The 15,782-nt window shown below is 43.8% G+C and overlaps 1 protein-coding gene across 1 annotated transcript in view; it reads right to left on the bottom strand.

The window, feature by feature from the left end:
• The window catches only part of NQR (ARP protein (REF)), a 127,154-nt gene that overhangs the window by 7,300 nt on the left and 104,072 nt on the right, over positions 1-15,782 (bottom strand). Inside the window, exons 16-17 of the mRNA XM_087385010.1 lie at positions 9,972-10,049; positions 9,725-9,811 (exon numbers count right to left, since the gene is read on the bottom strand). Of these exons, the coding sequence (XP_087241136.1) occupies positions 9,725-9,811; positions 9,972-10,049 (165 nt within the window). The remainder of the gene's footprint in view (positions 1-9,724; positions 9,812-9,971; positions 10,050-15,782) is intronic.

Here is a 15,782-nt window from a genome sequence, read left to right on the forward strand (position 1 = left end):
ACCTACATGCAAGGTGGGAGAGAGATGGCGGATGAATGCAAAAGGTGATTAGAGAATGCTATGTGAGATTCAAATGAAGGGTGATACCCTTTCATTAATGTCCCTTCAGATCACTTGAGTTCCATCTTCCCTACCCCTAGCCTATGATCTACCGTTCAATGCACCTTAATGCACCCTTCACTTCCTATTGCCCCTAGGACCTAGACACGTGGGTGCACATCTTTATTAATAAACTAAGTATTACATGTCCAAATTTGATGCCGTCTCAAGCAGTGGCTCTAGTTCGACTAGTCCTATCTACTCGGATGATCCACCACCATAACAATTCAGTCGGTGTCCATCATAAATGCAGATACATGTTACAACATTAAATTGGCATATAATATATAAAAATGTTCTTATGTCTACTAATCACAAACTAATGATTTCTCTTGTCATGACAATCCATCCTGCTTGAATGGGCAGAAGCCCTCTTCCAGATCCTCTCGTCTCTTTCTCTTGCGTACGCTTTTCTCTTTTACTTCTGCATTTGTGTCGCCTCTTCCTAATCTGCAAATAGTCTTCTCTTGATAGTACACGGTCTCTTTCGAATCAGAACTTAACTTTCATCTTCAAGTTCTGATTCCTCTTGATGCTTAATATTCAAACTGTAGAAGCACCACTGCATTGCCTCTTCAATATCTCTTCATGCACTTATGAAAAACATTCTTTGTGTGCCAGTTAACTGGTCATCTCAACTATTATGTTCAGAATCCTTTTCTAAATACCATGCTGCTGAAATCTCTTTACAGTAACCTAGTCAATAACCTGAAACATGTACTCAACAAACTGGTCAGCAGTAAAAATCTTTCCTCACCTATGTTATTGAAGTAGGCAAACCATGGCCATGGATGATTTTGCGATGGAGAACTGCTTAGTCTATAGACACTATAGATTATCAATCTCTTTTTCTAACTGTTATATTTCAGCCCTATTCATTCTATAAGAAGCTCTACATGGATGAGAAAATCCTTCATTCTCTATCCATACTCTACAATGAATATACCTACTCTCTATCCAATTCACAAATCCATACACCAGTGTTGGTTGAATGGATAGCATTTACACTTGGTTCTATAGTCACCGCAGATTCCTGGGACGAGGAGGTAGAGTCCTCACCCACTTGCTTGGATGCTTGCCTTTCCCATTCACAAAATTAGTCTTGGAAATTTTGGCTAATAGAATAGGACATTTATGCCATAGATGCCCTGGCTTATGTTTCTTACATCCGAAGCATTTTCCCTCCTTAATCAGTCTCATCGTCAGACATGGAAGGAGGTATCCATCCAAGATGGGTTTGGCTGTTAACATTTTGTAGCTATTTCAGCCAATTTAGTGGGGTCTCTAAGGGTGGTTGGGTTGGACATTTCACTTTCAGACTTACGGCTGCTAAATACTTCTTTCTTCTATCATCCTCACTCTTTTCAAGTAACTCTAAAGAGAGTTTCAAAAACCTGGCTGTAAAGTCAGCATTACTCTCATTGTCGAATTACCTAAACTTTACCAAATGGAAGGTCAATTTCTCTTCATGCATTGAAGGCATGACAGTGGCTTTCAACTGCTCCACAAACTTGGACCATTGAATAATAGGCTCTTTTCCTGTTTGTAATAAGGACCACCACATCAAAGCATCCTTCTGTAGACGCAATGTGGCAAGAGCAAGCTTTTCATGATCAGTCTTATCTTGATGGGCAAAGTATAGCTCAAAATGGCAAATCCAATTAAAGATTTTATCTACAAATCTTGCTCCATTTTGGGAATTTTATTCTCTCTCGGGGTTAGAATTTGGCTCTCTTCGAGGGGGTACTTAAATCTTCATTCCTCAAATTCAGCACTCTGTTAGTCCTTGATTTTGTCATAATGGACTGTTCAATCGTATTGCTAAGCTGAGAAACCAGCTTATCAATGGAAGACTCCTCTCTCCCATGATTTGAAGGTCAACCTTGGTAAAACCAAGGTCATGATCTTCAATACATCTCAAGCCGTTATGTGCCAAAAGCAGTTCACGTTCGACTGGTCACCAGTTGAGATTGTTTCGTCATATACATACCTTGGTGTTATCTTCTCTAGACCTATCTTCACCATGAGACCTGTGATGCAAGCCCACCTGAGCAAGGGATACACTTCATTGACCAGATTAGAGAGGCAGTGCTTCCGCTCACAATATCAGGATCCACAGACCAAGGGATTGCTGTTTGACTCCTTGGTCCGTCCAGCGGGGTTGTACGTTGGGGCTGGATTTATCAGATATAGAGTGGGCTCGTGCGGAGTGGCTACAGGTTCTCATGCTATCGTGGATGATCCGCGGTAATTCGTCCATCCCTAACCAGATTATTCAAGTTGAGTTTGGGTCATCCCCACTACAGTTGGATGCAACATTTCAGGTTCTCACCTACCTATACCAGGTCAAGGGGTATGGGGATTGCACTTCTGGACATACCAAATTACCATGGCTAGCATTGTCCTCTTCTATGGCACTATCAGCAGCAAGTGACCAGAGACGCTGGTATGCACGCATAGAGAGATGGTTTGAGTGATTGGGGCTCCACATGGACAGACTCCCTCCCTTCCAATATAGCATTGACGTGTCGTTCTCTCCTCTCTTGTCACACGAGGTCAACCAGATCATTCGCGAGGATCTTATACAGCTACACACAAGCTTCCAGTGAAGCTCGACTTCTACAGGCATCATTGTTTACACATCACAAAGGAGGGTTTCATTGACCCACCAGGATATACGTAGATCCGCTTACCCCACTCACTAAGGATCTCTACTGAGCAGTTTCGGATCTCTTCACATACACTGAGCATTAAGAGAGGGTCTACCCCGGGAGAGGCACACATGCACATTATGTGACACACAGGAGGTTGAGTTGGAGGAGCATTTCATTTTCAAGTGCCCACTTTTCTATGAGATCCGAGGACGCTTCTACTACCTCTTGGTAGACTCTTCTCAAAGCTCGATCATAGAGTTCTTCCAGCCAGAGCAGGTGGATCCCCATATTTCTAGGCCCCGATATGATCGAAATCCAGAGCCAACGACACGAGAGCTCAGACAGAGGATTGACGCACAGATTACACTTGGGGATATCTCTTCTCTATTCAGAGTCGGAGCTCGACCGACAGGGGTCACTGTAGCACTTGTTAGGCGCAGAGCTATGACCAAGAGACGACACAAGACGACGCCCGTGAGTAGCCGACAACACTCTATTGCCGACTTCATGCTCGCGCTGTCGCATCCACCTAGATGAACTGATGAGGAGGAGGAGGAGGAGGAGGATGAAGTGGATGATGATGATGATATTGATGTGTAGTTGATCACTCTGACATGACTATGTAGTACTTAGCACTAGCTTTTTGCATTCTGCATTGTACCTCCGCCCTCAAAGTTTGTTTGTATCAAGATTTTCACAGTCTCATAGACCCATCGGTCTTCCAAAGACTTTACTAAACTTTCTTTCTTTCTTTCTTTCTTTCTCTGCACTTGGATTATAATCCATGTGTACGGGATTTTTACTTTCAACTCAGTAACTTGCTCTTGGATGGACTCATTTCTCCTTTCATTTCTGAAGGAGAACTCTCTATCACGAGGTTCTTGAAGGAGAGACAAAGGTAATTCTATTCGTGGGTCAAGATGTGTGCAACTCTCATCTAAACTATCCTCTTCAGGAGGAGGTGATGGTGTTCTATCCCTATCCCTTTCTGGTAGTGGAGGGAAAAGGACAAGTTCAGTATTAAACCTCCCTTCCCCTTCCATTCTTTCCTTTTAGAAATTCAAGAGAGGAAATGACTTGGTGTAATTTCAAAATAGAGGTTTACTTTACAGCAAAATTCATGCGTTATAGAGTTCGTGTACTTATCCAACTCCCACTTAGTTTGTGTCGAAAAACAGCCTGAAATGAGCTCTTCTTCCTTGTCTTTTTGTTGTAAACTGGTATACTATTTGGCCTGCTAGTTTTGAGTGGATTGGGCAGATTTCTAGGTGGATTGGAGTTCTAGGCACCATTATAGGAGGTGCTTGGTGGGTGGATCACCCCCTTCAAACCATGTTCCAATCCGACGTCCCATTGGGAAGAACGGGGTGGGGAGGGGGGGAAGGGCTCTTTTCCTCACGCATTAAGGGTTTTAAGGACATATTCACACTTTTGGGGGGAGGGGGGGAGAGTCACCCCGTTCCCCATCCAAAGAGAAGAATTTTTCAGGGAAAGTCCTTTGTTACAGACCCTCCAAATTCAGGCCTCGTTGTCTAGAAATCCCTTAGAAATAGAAAGATCACTCTTTTCTTTTGGCTTTCTATTCATGGAGGGATTGCAGTGAACCTGTGGAGATCCAGGTTCGAGATTGACCCTACCTGTCCTCGTTGCCACATTGCAGTTGAGTCAGTACAACATTGCCTTTGGGAGTGCAGACAGGCGAGGATGATCTGGAAAGGTGTTGCTAGGATTTTCAGTATCTTTCATAAAGCACCTTTCTATATGACCCAGTTATCTCTTACTGGCCCTCAAGTGTTCTTCGAGGGACATGATCCAAATCCAGCTCTCATGGTACGGCGATACTTGGTGGAGTCTTGTTCCCTCCAAAATGTTCCTTTCACTCCTTTCAAAGCTGCTCATGCCTCAGTACACACATCATGGGAGATTCTGGCTAGCATTGCAGCTTGGTATATTTGGAGAGCCAAATGTACAAAGGCGATGGAGGGTACCAAGGTTCACCCTTCCTAGGCTATAGCCAATATTTGGACCGACAAAGGTACACACTCTGATGGCCATCTGGGCGAGCATGCAAGGATCCTCTGGAGCAGCCACCGCCAAGAGAGTTACTTTTTTCAAAGTTTGGAGAGGATCTCCTTTCTTCTCTGAGTTTTCCTCAAGCTTGAGGTACCATTTTCAGCCTCCGCCTTGGTTTTTATTAGCTCCTTTTGAGCTGTTTTTTTTCCCTCATGCATAGCATGATGTATTCCCACATTTGAGCTTGCTCTCGCGGTTTTCATTCATACTTAATGAAGTAATTTTCCTGAAAAAAAATAAATTCAGACCTGGTTCATTGCTCACTGCTGCCTTGCCGTTGCACATGCACTCCCTTCTGTATGCTGCCCGTCCATACGGATCACTGCCCCATCATACGCTACCTCCCACCCACCTCTGCTGACTATACAGCTCTGCCTGTCCATATGCTGCCCTTTTTCCTCGCTTTCCTACCTGTGTGTATGGCTCTACCTGTCCATACACTGCCTTGTTTGCTTGCTCTTTCTCTGCCTCTTCTCGTCCCGGTCGTGGATTGTCATTGCTCTAATTCCAAATGTGAAGAAATAGATTTCTCAAGAATGCAAATGTGTGCGATGCATGCAGAATTTGAATGCCGATTGGCCCTCCAATGGGGGAAGAGCGACCTCATGAGAGAGTATTTGTTTCTCTTTTTTACCTATAAGCAAGGTGGGAGAGAGATTGGCAATTCTCTACGTGAGATTCACAATGAAGAGTGATACTCTTTCATTAATGTCCCTTGAGATCACTCAAGTTCCGTCTTTCCATTTAGACCTACCCCTAGCCTATGACCCATGCATTTGCCATTTAATCCACCTTAATGCACCCTTCCCTTCCTATTGCCCCTAGGACCTAGACACATGGGTGCACTCTTTATTAATAAAATAAGTGTTACATGTCTAAATTTGATGCCGTCTGAAGCAATGGCTCCAGCTCGACTAGTCCTATCTACTGAGATGATCCACCGCCATAACAATTCAGTCAGTGTCCATCATAAATACAAATGCATGTTACACCATTAACTTCGCATTATAATATATAATAATGCTCTTATGTCTACTAATCACAAATGATGACACTATGTTGATCTTTCGACAATTTCTCACCTAGATTCATTGGTGCATAGATCAGCTAGCAATCCTCTATTATAAACCACTTGACGATTTTGTTGGCTTGGGATATGAACGTTTGTCTTGGTCTGTTGCAGGAAAGTATCTCTTTTACTGAGGCTGATAAGAGAACCTCAATACCTATGCTCAACAGTGTGTGCTCTCTTCTCCTAGAAGACTGCCCAAGGTGGGATTCACAGGCTTAGCAGGATGGCTCCGATATCACCAAAAAAAAAAGGAACGTGAGGCCTACTAGATTGCAGTGCCCTCCACACACAAGTAGGAATAGATGCACAGACGTGGATTGCTTCATACTCATTGTAAAATCTTTCTTTTCAATATATATAAAACCTCTTTTCTGTCGGGGGAAAAAAAAAAGAAATGCCAACGCTTGCTAGAATAAAAAGCGAAGTAGGAATAGATGCACAGACGTGGATTTCTTCATACTGATTGTAAAATCTTTATTTTCAAGATATATAAAACCAATTTTCTACCGGGGTTGAAAAAAAGAAATGCCAATGCTTGCTAGAATGAAAAGCATACAACTGAAAATGCAACAACTCACTGCAAACACAAAATGAACCCCAAATACAGCAAACCAACCAAGGAGGTATGAAGGTGAGGAGGTGTGGCAGGAGGAGGTTCCTGAGAAGCGCCTCAGTGGCTTCTTACAGAATCCAGAGCTTCAGCACCACGCTATGTGGCACACTGACATAGTATATCCAATCAGAATGCACCAAACACATGCACTAGATGCAATACTTGAATCTGATTGGCTGCCCTAGAGTGAATGAGATGGTGAGTGAATGTCCGTGTGACAAGTGGCAAGGCCACAAGAGACAGACCAATAGAATGGTGCCATGTGGCAGACATCCCCTTCATCCATGGTGGATGTATGTGGGGGTTTTCCACATCATGTGACCCCCTAAAAATATCCAACCCTATCCATAAATTAACGTCATGGATGTCCTATCCTAGGATATAAGGTCTACCTACCACTCTCTTTTACCTTTCATTGATCCTAAACCAAAATTACCCCAAAGGTGATTTAGTAAATTAAGTCCATAGTCCATCACCATCTGAAATCAAGCTTAGCCTCCCATCTTTGGGTGTCTACATCAATGATACAAAATCTAATGAATTCGTACCAATTGATGAGTGCACCTGCTGCAAGGAAAAAACCTCCAAAGATGCTCTAGAACATTGTAAATTGCTGAGAGAGGTCCCTAGGAATCATAGACAGAAAGTTCTGCATCCTTTCTGATTGGAAGACGAAGTCTAATAATCTCTGTTTAACGGCTTGCCAAAATGAGAAGATATTATCAAAGATGCTTCTGTGCTATACAAATCTTGTTCGAGTATCATGTATGAGGTTAGGGAGGAGGGGTTGGAATTTGAGGCTTACTGCCTTGGCCAGGATTTTCTACATAATGCCAAGAAGGGTGATAGGTTTCGACTAACTTCGAATCAAAGTCCAATAGAACCACACGACACACCCACAAACAAGCCATCAGGTTTGGAGCTAGCAGCTCACCTCCCGGACCGCAGGCTTAGTACATTGAGCCATCCCCGAGCCAAAGGTCTAGACCACTGCAGAGAGCCAGCCAGGCTCGAAGTCCAGACATGCGTCCCATACCACATGTCCTTTCCTCTAGCTGCTGCTCCAAGGCCAGCAGGCCTTTGTCCAAAGGAGCACACTCCTTAGACCCCTAATAATGATCCCTTGGTCTATACTTACAGGCCAGGCCCGGGCTATTTTTAGCAGTGAGCATCCAATTTAGCACCCAAAATAAGTTTACTTTGTGGCCATGCTTGCCAAGTTTAGCTGAGCCATGCCACTTCTTTAGCAGACTAACTCAATCCACAGGATGTAGACCTCATCCATGCTAGCTCTGGTCACAACCCTAGGTTATTCCTGACCCCAGGTTAGACCATGCTCTAACCTTAGATCTAATAATAGATCTCAGGCTCGACCGTCCTTGGCTTTGGTTAAGCCTAGGCCCTAGTTAGTCCAGTCATAGACGTAACAACAATGGAACATGATCTTGACCGATGTCAACATTATATCATGGGTTTTATGCCACCACAACCATACACCAACGGAGCCTCTCTTAGACTTGGTTACTCAGACAACATACAGAGAATCATCACAGTGACGCCACACCGCAGCTCCCATACTCTCCAGTGACACTTTGTACTAGTGTTTTATGTTTATGCTATACTTCTCTTGGGTGCAGATGCCCGCAGAGGCTCTATCCATTCAGCTCGTTGTATCTGGTTCTTTCAGTCTCATAGAACCTTAGGTCTTTCGAAGACTTTTTAATAAACTACCTTTCTTCTTTCTTTCTATCGCTAAATAATTGTCTCTAGGTGATAAGGAGAAGCTTCTTGGAGTTATGTAACTAAAGAACCTGATATAAAGTACTGAGATTAAGATACTCTCTGAGATCCAAGTAGACCAGCTAGATCACAAGGGGCCATGCGATAGAATTGCTCTTGCTTAGCATGGCAAGGTCACTAGAGATTGAGGAAATTATGCACGCTATCAATTGCCTAAGTGTCCACAACTATATCACTAGTATGCTCAACTATAGCAAGCATACTAAGGAGATAACGAAGCTCAAGAAATCATCTCTTACGTGCAAATCAATTAACTTCTATTGCTGACTATAATGATTGGGAAGACTTCCATTAGATGCGAATGAGAAAACACGATCATATTCCCAGAAAAAGCACTGCCGATCACATACAAGAAGCACGAATATCATCAACAATAGCTCAAAACTCATTGAAGAAATAGACAACCAGATTGCCCGTGTGCTACATTGCCATGCACATCCACATATTCATTGTCTTAAGTCCCCACTACCAATCCAACTCCTAAAAATTGCATGGCCATTCATCCAGACCTAAGATTTACACAACCTGAGTGTAACATCCAATGTAGCTACATGGCAAGGTAAGCACATATATGCATCCCCATATTCATTAGCAGTCCCTCCTACACGTCTGCATGGCCACTCAGCCACCTGTTCCATCTTTTAGACCTGCAGGATCTGAGGGTAATATCCCAACAAGGCAAGGCATGCAGCTAACTGCCAGCATCAATGTTTGATGGCACCTGGATCATCGGCCTCATGCATCAAGGTTTTATGGAAGGGATCCATGTCTTCCTATGAAGGCATGCTGAGCTATGGTTCCAACCATCTGAACCAAGACTGACAACAGGCCAGCACCGTCGATTGAGGGGCATCAAGATTCTGGATTTGGAGGTTACAAATTATCTTTGAAAACCTCAGAAAAGTGAGAATTGTGTGACTCCATATACAAGGAATTAAGGACTTGCTACCCATCCTACAGGAACAGAGTGAAGTTCCAGTTACTCTTTTAAAGAAAAGGTTACTCTTCGGAGTCCAGAAGAGGAAACCTGTTCATAATGATTTATCTATCTCATAAAAGGTGCATAATAGAACACCCTTAACTATCATAATCGACAGGGTGCTTCGAGATAAGGGAGCTCATTTTTTTGACCATTTACCTCGCAGAAGCAATGAATGGATCTCTCTCAACAAAAGTTCACACAATCTAAGAATAGAAGACTGTATTCATGCTAAATCAGAGGACACGATATAATTGGGCCAGAGGGTTATTCAGAGCCTAGCACCCCTGACGTCACATCCTAAGAAAAGGTTTACCTTAATCGATGCTGTCGTTTTTCTACATAAATTAAGAGTTTGTCAAATCAAAGCATCAAAATCATGCACTATGGATCCCATATTATCAAATTGAAATGGATTTGAAGCACCTCCATACCTTAAGTTTCCCCTGACTGTATAGACTATACAGTCTCTGCAGAGATGCACGCCATTTGTTGCTGTAGTGATTTACAAAAAACCCCACCTGAAACAATGCAAAATAGCAACCCATGCATGTTCAATATTGGCTCAGCTTGGTCGCACTTGATGATCACTTCAGATTTACAGACCTAATCAAGCATTCCAGATCAAGTATGCTATCAGTTTGAAGCATAACAATAAATAAGGTATAGCTGCTTGCTTACAAGAGACTGAGATTTCCACATAAGCTTCTCACAGATTCCAGGATAAACACTTGGCTGCCAAACTTCTCCAGCTTGATACTGAAAAGCATAAAGGAGCATGGTTAAATCTGGAAATTCAAAGTTAATACCTTGTAAGTCAGAGCGTTTAAGTTTTATCTCTTGCATTCAAATAAATCTGAAGTTTGTGAAAGGGAAACAACCATGACAATTACAGATCTTCATGTGCCAATTGAAAGATCACTATTGAGATCAAACACAGTAATCTGTATGAGAAGTACATTGCTGCTTCTAGACATGGAAACTTCTAATACAATTGGGAAAAATGGATTCTAGACATTAAACTCTGCCAAAAATAAGAGAGCTCAGCTTCCCTGCTTGACTTTTCTCCCTCTGTCGCCACCTTCTGCACTCTTTTGCTCTCCCATGCCCTTGGGCCCTGCTTCCTTCTTGCTGCGGTTTCCCATGTCCCTCCTGATTGCTTCTTTCGTGCTGCCCTGCATTAGTTGTTGCCCACCGTTGCTTACCTGTCTGTTACGGGATACCCATGACTATAACTATGAACCTGCTGCATCTATACTTCATCAGTGTCCTGCTGCTTAAGCCTGCACTCCTATCACTGATGTTGATGCATCCCTACTAGGATCTAGCCCTAAACAAAATCCAAACACAATCAGAAAGACTAAATAAAGATCAGCAGGGGACTGACCTCCCAGCCACCCCCGATTACGTGGGCCAGAGTTCAGATTCCCACAAGGCTATGCCAATAGCTCCAATGTCCCATAGTATCTCGTGACTGCCATGTAGAAGGCAAAAGTCTAGGCTCATGATCTAGACGTAACCATCAAACACACTGAATACCCATACAATGCCTTGGCCACGCTTATATAGAAGAGCATCTCGCTTTCTAGAATAAGTCTTGGCAAAACAGACCTAATTGGCCCTTTGCTAATGTTCTAAGTTCTATAGCCGCACATAAGCCTTCTTCCCTTAAGCCCACAGCCCCCTAACCCTACTGGATTAAGTCCAGGATTAGTATCTAGGTATATTGACATTATTCGCTCTTTTAAGCGTTTACTCTTAAACAAAAAGTCTTCCTGCAAACTAGCAATCGACTGGTTGACAAAAACACCACAGTGGTTGCAGGGCTCCACGTCATGCTCCCTCTCCCTGCTCCCCCTACGTCAGCTCTCCCTTAGTTCCTCAGACCTTGAGCTTCCCTCCCTTCATCCACCCTGGACTGTGGTTTCTTGCTGCATTGGAGCTGGATTACACGCTGGAAAACGAGTTGTTTTAAAGCTGGGAAAGGGGCTGGATTTCATGCTGCATTTGAGCTGGACTTTGAGCTGGAAAACGGGCTGAATTTCCAACTGGAAAATGGGCCTCAAGCTGATCTTCAAGTCATGCCTTATCAAGCTTCCCTCAAGCCTCATTTTGCCTTCTTTTGTCAGGGTTTGCAGCATGTTTTCAGCCCACGTATTAGCTGCCAGGAACATTTACTCAAAAATTAGAGGTTCCAACAGCTGGCTAGAGAGACAGTGCTTTCACTCCCACTTCCAAGACCCTCGGACCAAGGCTCTTAGATAGAGTCTAAGTCGATGATTGGGCACTTGATAGAGGAGGTTCAGTATGCGTTGCACCATGAGTTAAAAATCACTAACATTAGACAGGGCTGCTGCAACATGTGAAGGTGATGATACTCCACCCTCCAAATGAGGTACCCATATCTGCAAAACCTCCTTTGTGAGGACCTCCTCTACATATAATGCATCTGAAATCTTGATACTAGTAGAGCGATGCCTCTCATGAGGCTCAGAAATCATAAGAACCACCAGAAAGTGATCGAAGGTGGTAACATTCTCAGGCAAGAGAGGGGTTTCCATAGATAGTTAGCAACCCATTAGAGGGAAGAGAAGAAAAGGCCATAGATGCTTGGATTCAAGAGCGCCTTGCTGACAGCAAGGACTCATATGCAAACTTTGCTAGACTAGAGAACAAACTATGCCTTTCATGCACGGGAATCCTTCTAGATCTAGATGAGTAGGAAGAGTGAATAAACACTCTTTCTCTACTCTTGGCCCGAGACATGATAGAGAGTGTATCTCAACTTATTGACTTTGATGGGGTTTTGCATACAGACCCTGACGCCGTCATGTGGATTGCTATAGATATTTATGCCTCCCTTCTTTTGACTCATCTGCCAGAGATGATGCTAGACACTTGGTTTGGATAACGCTCCAATATTGGAGCGCTGGCGAAACCCCATATGACAAATTTTACTTGATGCCCCTTTCACCAATACAGAATTCAGGACTGCACTTCTTGCCCTTCACAAGGGTAGATGCCCGGCCTCAAATGGATTGACACCATCCTTTCTTGTTGCTTTCTGGGACATGATTGAAGACAATGTGACCTCAGCTCAGCAAGGCATTTGTACGATGCCCGATTCACTTACACAGGGTCTCATTCATCTTATTCAAAAGCGAGGTTGCAAAAATTCCATCTCCCAATGGAGACCATCACTTGCCTGAAAATATTTTACACAATTCTGACCAAAGCAATCAGCCTTTGGTTGCAGCTCATTCTTGTTGATCTTATTCATGATATGCACACTGGCTTTGTGCATGGCAGAAGCTTTTTTTTAAACATTTTTTCTTTCTAGGAAGCTTCAAATTGGGCTATGCAGTGTGGCCAACACCTTGCCATTCTACTCTTGGATTTTGAAAAGGCATATGATAAAGTAGATTGGAGTTTTTTTGGAAGGTACCCTTGCATGCTTTAGATTCTTAGATGCATGGATTAGAGGAGATTCCTCCTTATACAAATCAGCCTAAACCCAAGTGCTCATCAGAGGAGAAAAGAGGGAGTGATTTCAGATTTTCAGGTGGACATCATTGGGCTAAGACTTCCTCTTAGACAGGATGAGGAGCTCTTGGACAGTGAGTTGGCTGATAATATTGTTGTCCTTTGAGATGCCAATATACAGAACCACACTTCCTTTAGAGCAGCCTTGGATTTGTTTTACGTTACGGCACATGCACATATTAATTGAAACAAATCCAATGGCTTTTAGATTAGCTATGATAATTGGGTTTTACTTCGACTGACTTAGATTTCACTTGGATCCGGAGGGGTGTCCCTCCATATCAGGTACTGGGCTACTATGTTGGTGTGGGCACATCTCCATCATAGCGATTTGCCCCTGTGCTAGAGAGCGTCAGAAGGAAGCTTTGTTTGGGTGCTCAGCTAAACTTGACCTCGCTTCCACGATAGTCGTGGTCAACCAATTATTGCTAGCAGAGGCTTGGTTTATTTGCTCTTGTTGATGTCATTATAGGGATTGCATCACTCCGCTTAGAAGACCGATAAGGAATTTTATTTGGAGTGGTCTAGATGGTCTAGCAGACACAAGAGTCATGGTGGTGGCTTGGGAGACTCTTATCCTATCCAATTGGGAAGAGGGCCTCAATGTCTTAGATCAAGACCTGCAGAGCAAATCTTTATTATGTAAGGTAGTCCTTAGAGCACTCTTGCCAGGGCACGATGCATACAGTCACTGGTGGAGATTAGAAAGATAGTACCCTCCTATGGCTACTATCCTAAAAGCTTGGACCAGCTTCAGGAGCACCCTTCGGAGGGTCCCCCCTTCCTCTTAGGAAGTGATGAGCAGCCAATCATGTGGAATGATGGTATACTTGACGAGCATGGAAAACCATTAGGTACCTCCCAATATATGCAATTGTCTTCTTGGGAGAGAGGTTCTACATCATCTTTAGGCTCTTGGAGGATTTTCAAATGCCTTCCAGATGATCACAGATACCAATTAGCAAGCCACCTAAGAGAAGTGAAAGAAGAATCCAGCAGATTGATGCATCCATACCCTTGGGTTGGATTCTAATGAGCGATAGGTTTCACTCTAGAGATACATGATTAGGAGCCTTTATGAGATCATGAATCCCACTTTAGGTAGCCTTAGAGGGTCAGACGGAGATGCCTTGGTCTTTGATGTTCACTCGGGGGGCATGTTATCCATATTTGAGGATGATATTCTTATGCATATTGCATTTCAGCAGCCTATCAAGGTTGTGGGTCATGTGGAGCAGTGTTTTTTAGAGTCTGGATGGTACCTAGGCCCTAACATTCCTTGGCCTCTTGGAGGCTTTGGCTCTATGGAGGGGTTTTTAGAGTCTGGATGGTACCTAGGCCCTAACATTCCTTGGCCTCTTGGAGGCTTTAGCTCTATGGAGGGGTTCCCATAAAGTATCTGCAGTGGGATCCTGGGGAGTGGGAATGGATTGATGCAGGGCACTGAGAAGAGCCTCCCCTTCTTTCGATACACGGTTAGTAATGCCAGGAGGTTTCAGCTAAACCTTAAAGGTTGAAATCCCACCAAAGCTCCACATTGGGAGAATTTTCAGATTTCTACTGATCTACAGAAATCCTTTTGGAATTAGACTGTGGAAATCCCTCAGGATTAGAAAATTCACTCTTTTCTTTTGGCTTTCTATAGATGGAGGGATGGTTGTGAACTAGTGGAGGTCGAAGTTCAGAGATGATTCCACATGTTCTCATTGCCTCTCAGCTGATGAGTCTATTCAGCATTGCCTATGGGACTGTAGGTAGGCGAGGATCGTTTGGAAGGGGATCGCTAGACTACTGACAATATCCTCACTTTTTGGAAGGCCTCGCCCCAGAACCCTTCATGGAAGCATCACTGTTGGAGCAGCAGGTTTCCTTGAGGTCATTATCAAATTCTAGTCCCGCCTCCACCTAAGGAATATCTCAGACTCCTTAAGGTTGATGGCCCATGGTGGTCTACCCACTGGTTCCTTGTTAGTGCAGATGGGGGAAGATGGGACCATTATTGTTGTGTCATAGGAGACTTGGAGAGGATAGCCCTATGGAGCCACCCTTCAACCTAGAGGATCTAGTTGTGCTCTCCCAAGATCATGATCATGAGAACCTGCCGGGTCTTTACCTCAGGCACGGTGGCTTGGTTGATAGAGGGGAGGCATGCTTTCTCATCAAGATGTCCTCGCCGGCTTTCTTGATGGATGGTAAGCAAGCCATAAGTTAGGATATCCATGAGCTCTCCCCTCCCAATTGGTAGTGTCCAAAGCTTTCGCTGGAGGACACCGTTTGGGAGACAAGGACTACTGACATCACAGCCTAGGTCACACAGTGTAGTCTTGTGGTGAGGGCACATCAAACCCACCTGTGCCCACCCTCTTCTACATCTAACACAATATCATCAATACTCTACGAGCTATTTGGAAGCAGCGTAATGAGTGTTCTAGGAAGACTGCCAATATGTGTGAGCGTTTCTGCAAGGCTTGATGCCTTCTACCTCAACAAGCATTCAAGGCAAGAAGAAGGTTGTACCATCGGAAGACAACAATCCCTATTTCGAGTGGATTGTTGCATTTACCCAGGCAACAAGCAAGAAAATTCCCTTGAGGATGAGGTCCGCCCAATTGGGCCCCAAACAGAATACGCATTCGTATTTTTAGATAGCCATAACAATCCATGACTTGTATTCTTAGATAGCCACAACAACCCATGACTTGCCCGTCCTTCAAAGGTTTCCTAAGATGTATGTTCTTTGAATATTAGATCTTACCTCTTCGTCTTAGCAAATAATTATCAGCTAGAGGTTGTATCACTCAGCTCATGAGACCTATTAGGAACTTCCTATGGAGCGGTTTAGATGGCACCTCAGATGTTGTAGCCAGGGTGGCTTGGGAGACCCTCATTCTCCCCACAGGAGAACGGGATCTCAATATTATTGACCCGAGCTTGCAGTGTATGGCCTTG

Source organism: Dipteris shenzhenensis, chromosome 14 (assembly GCF_047967505.1).
Source record: "Dipteris shenzhenensis isolate YYH24624 ecotype China chromosome 14, Dip_SZ_1.0, whole genome shotgun sequence".
NCBI classification, from domain to species: Eukaryota; Viridiplantae; Streptophyta; class Polypodiopsida; order Gleicheniales; family Dipteridaceae; genus Dipteris; species Dipteris shenzhenensis.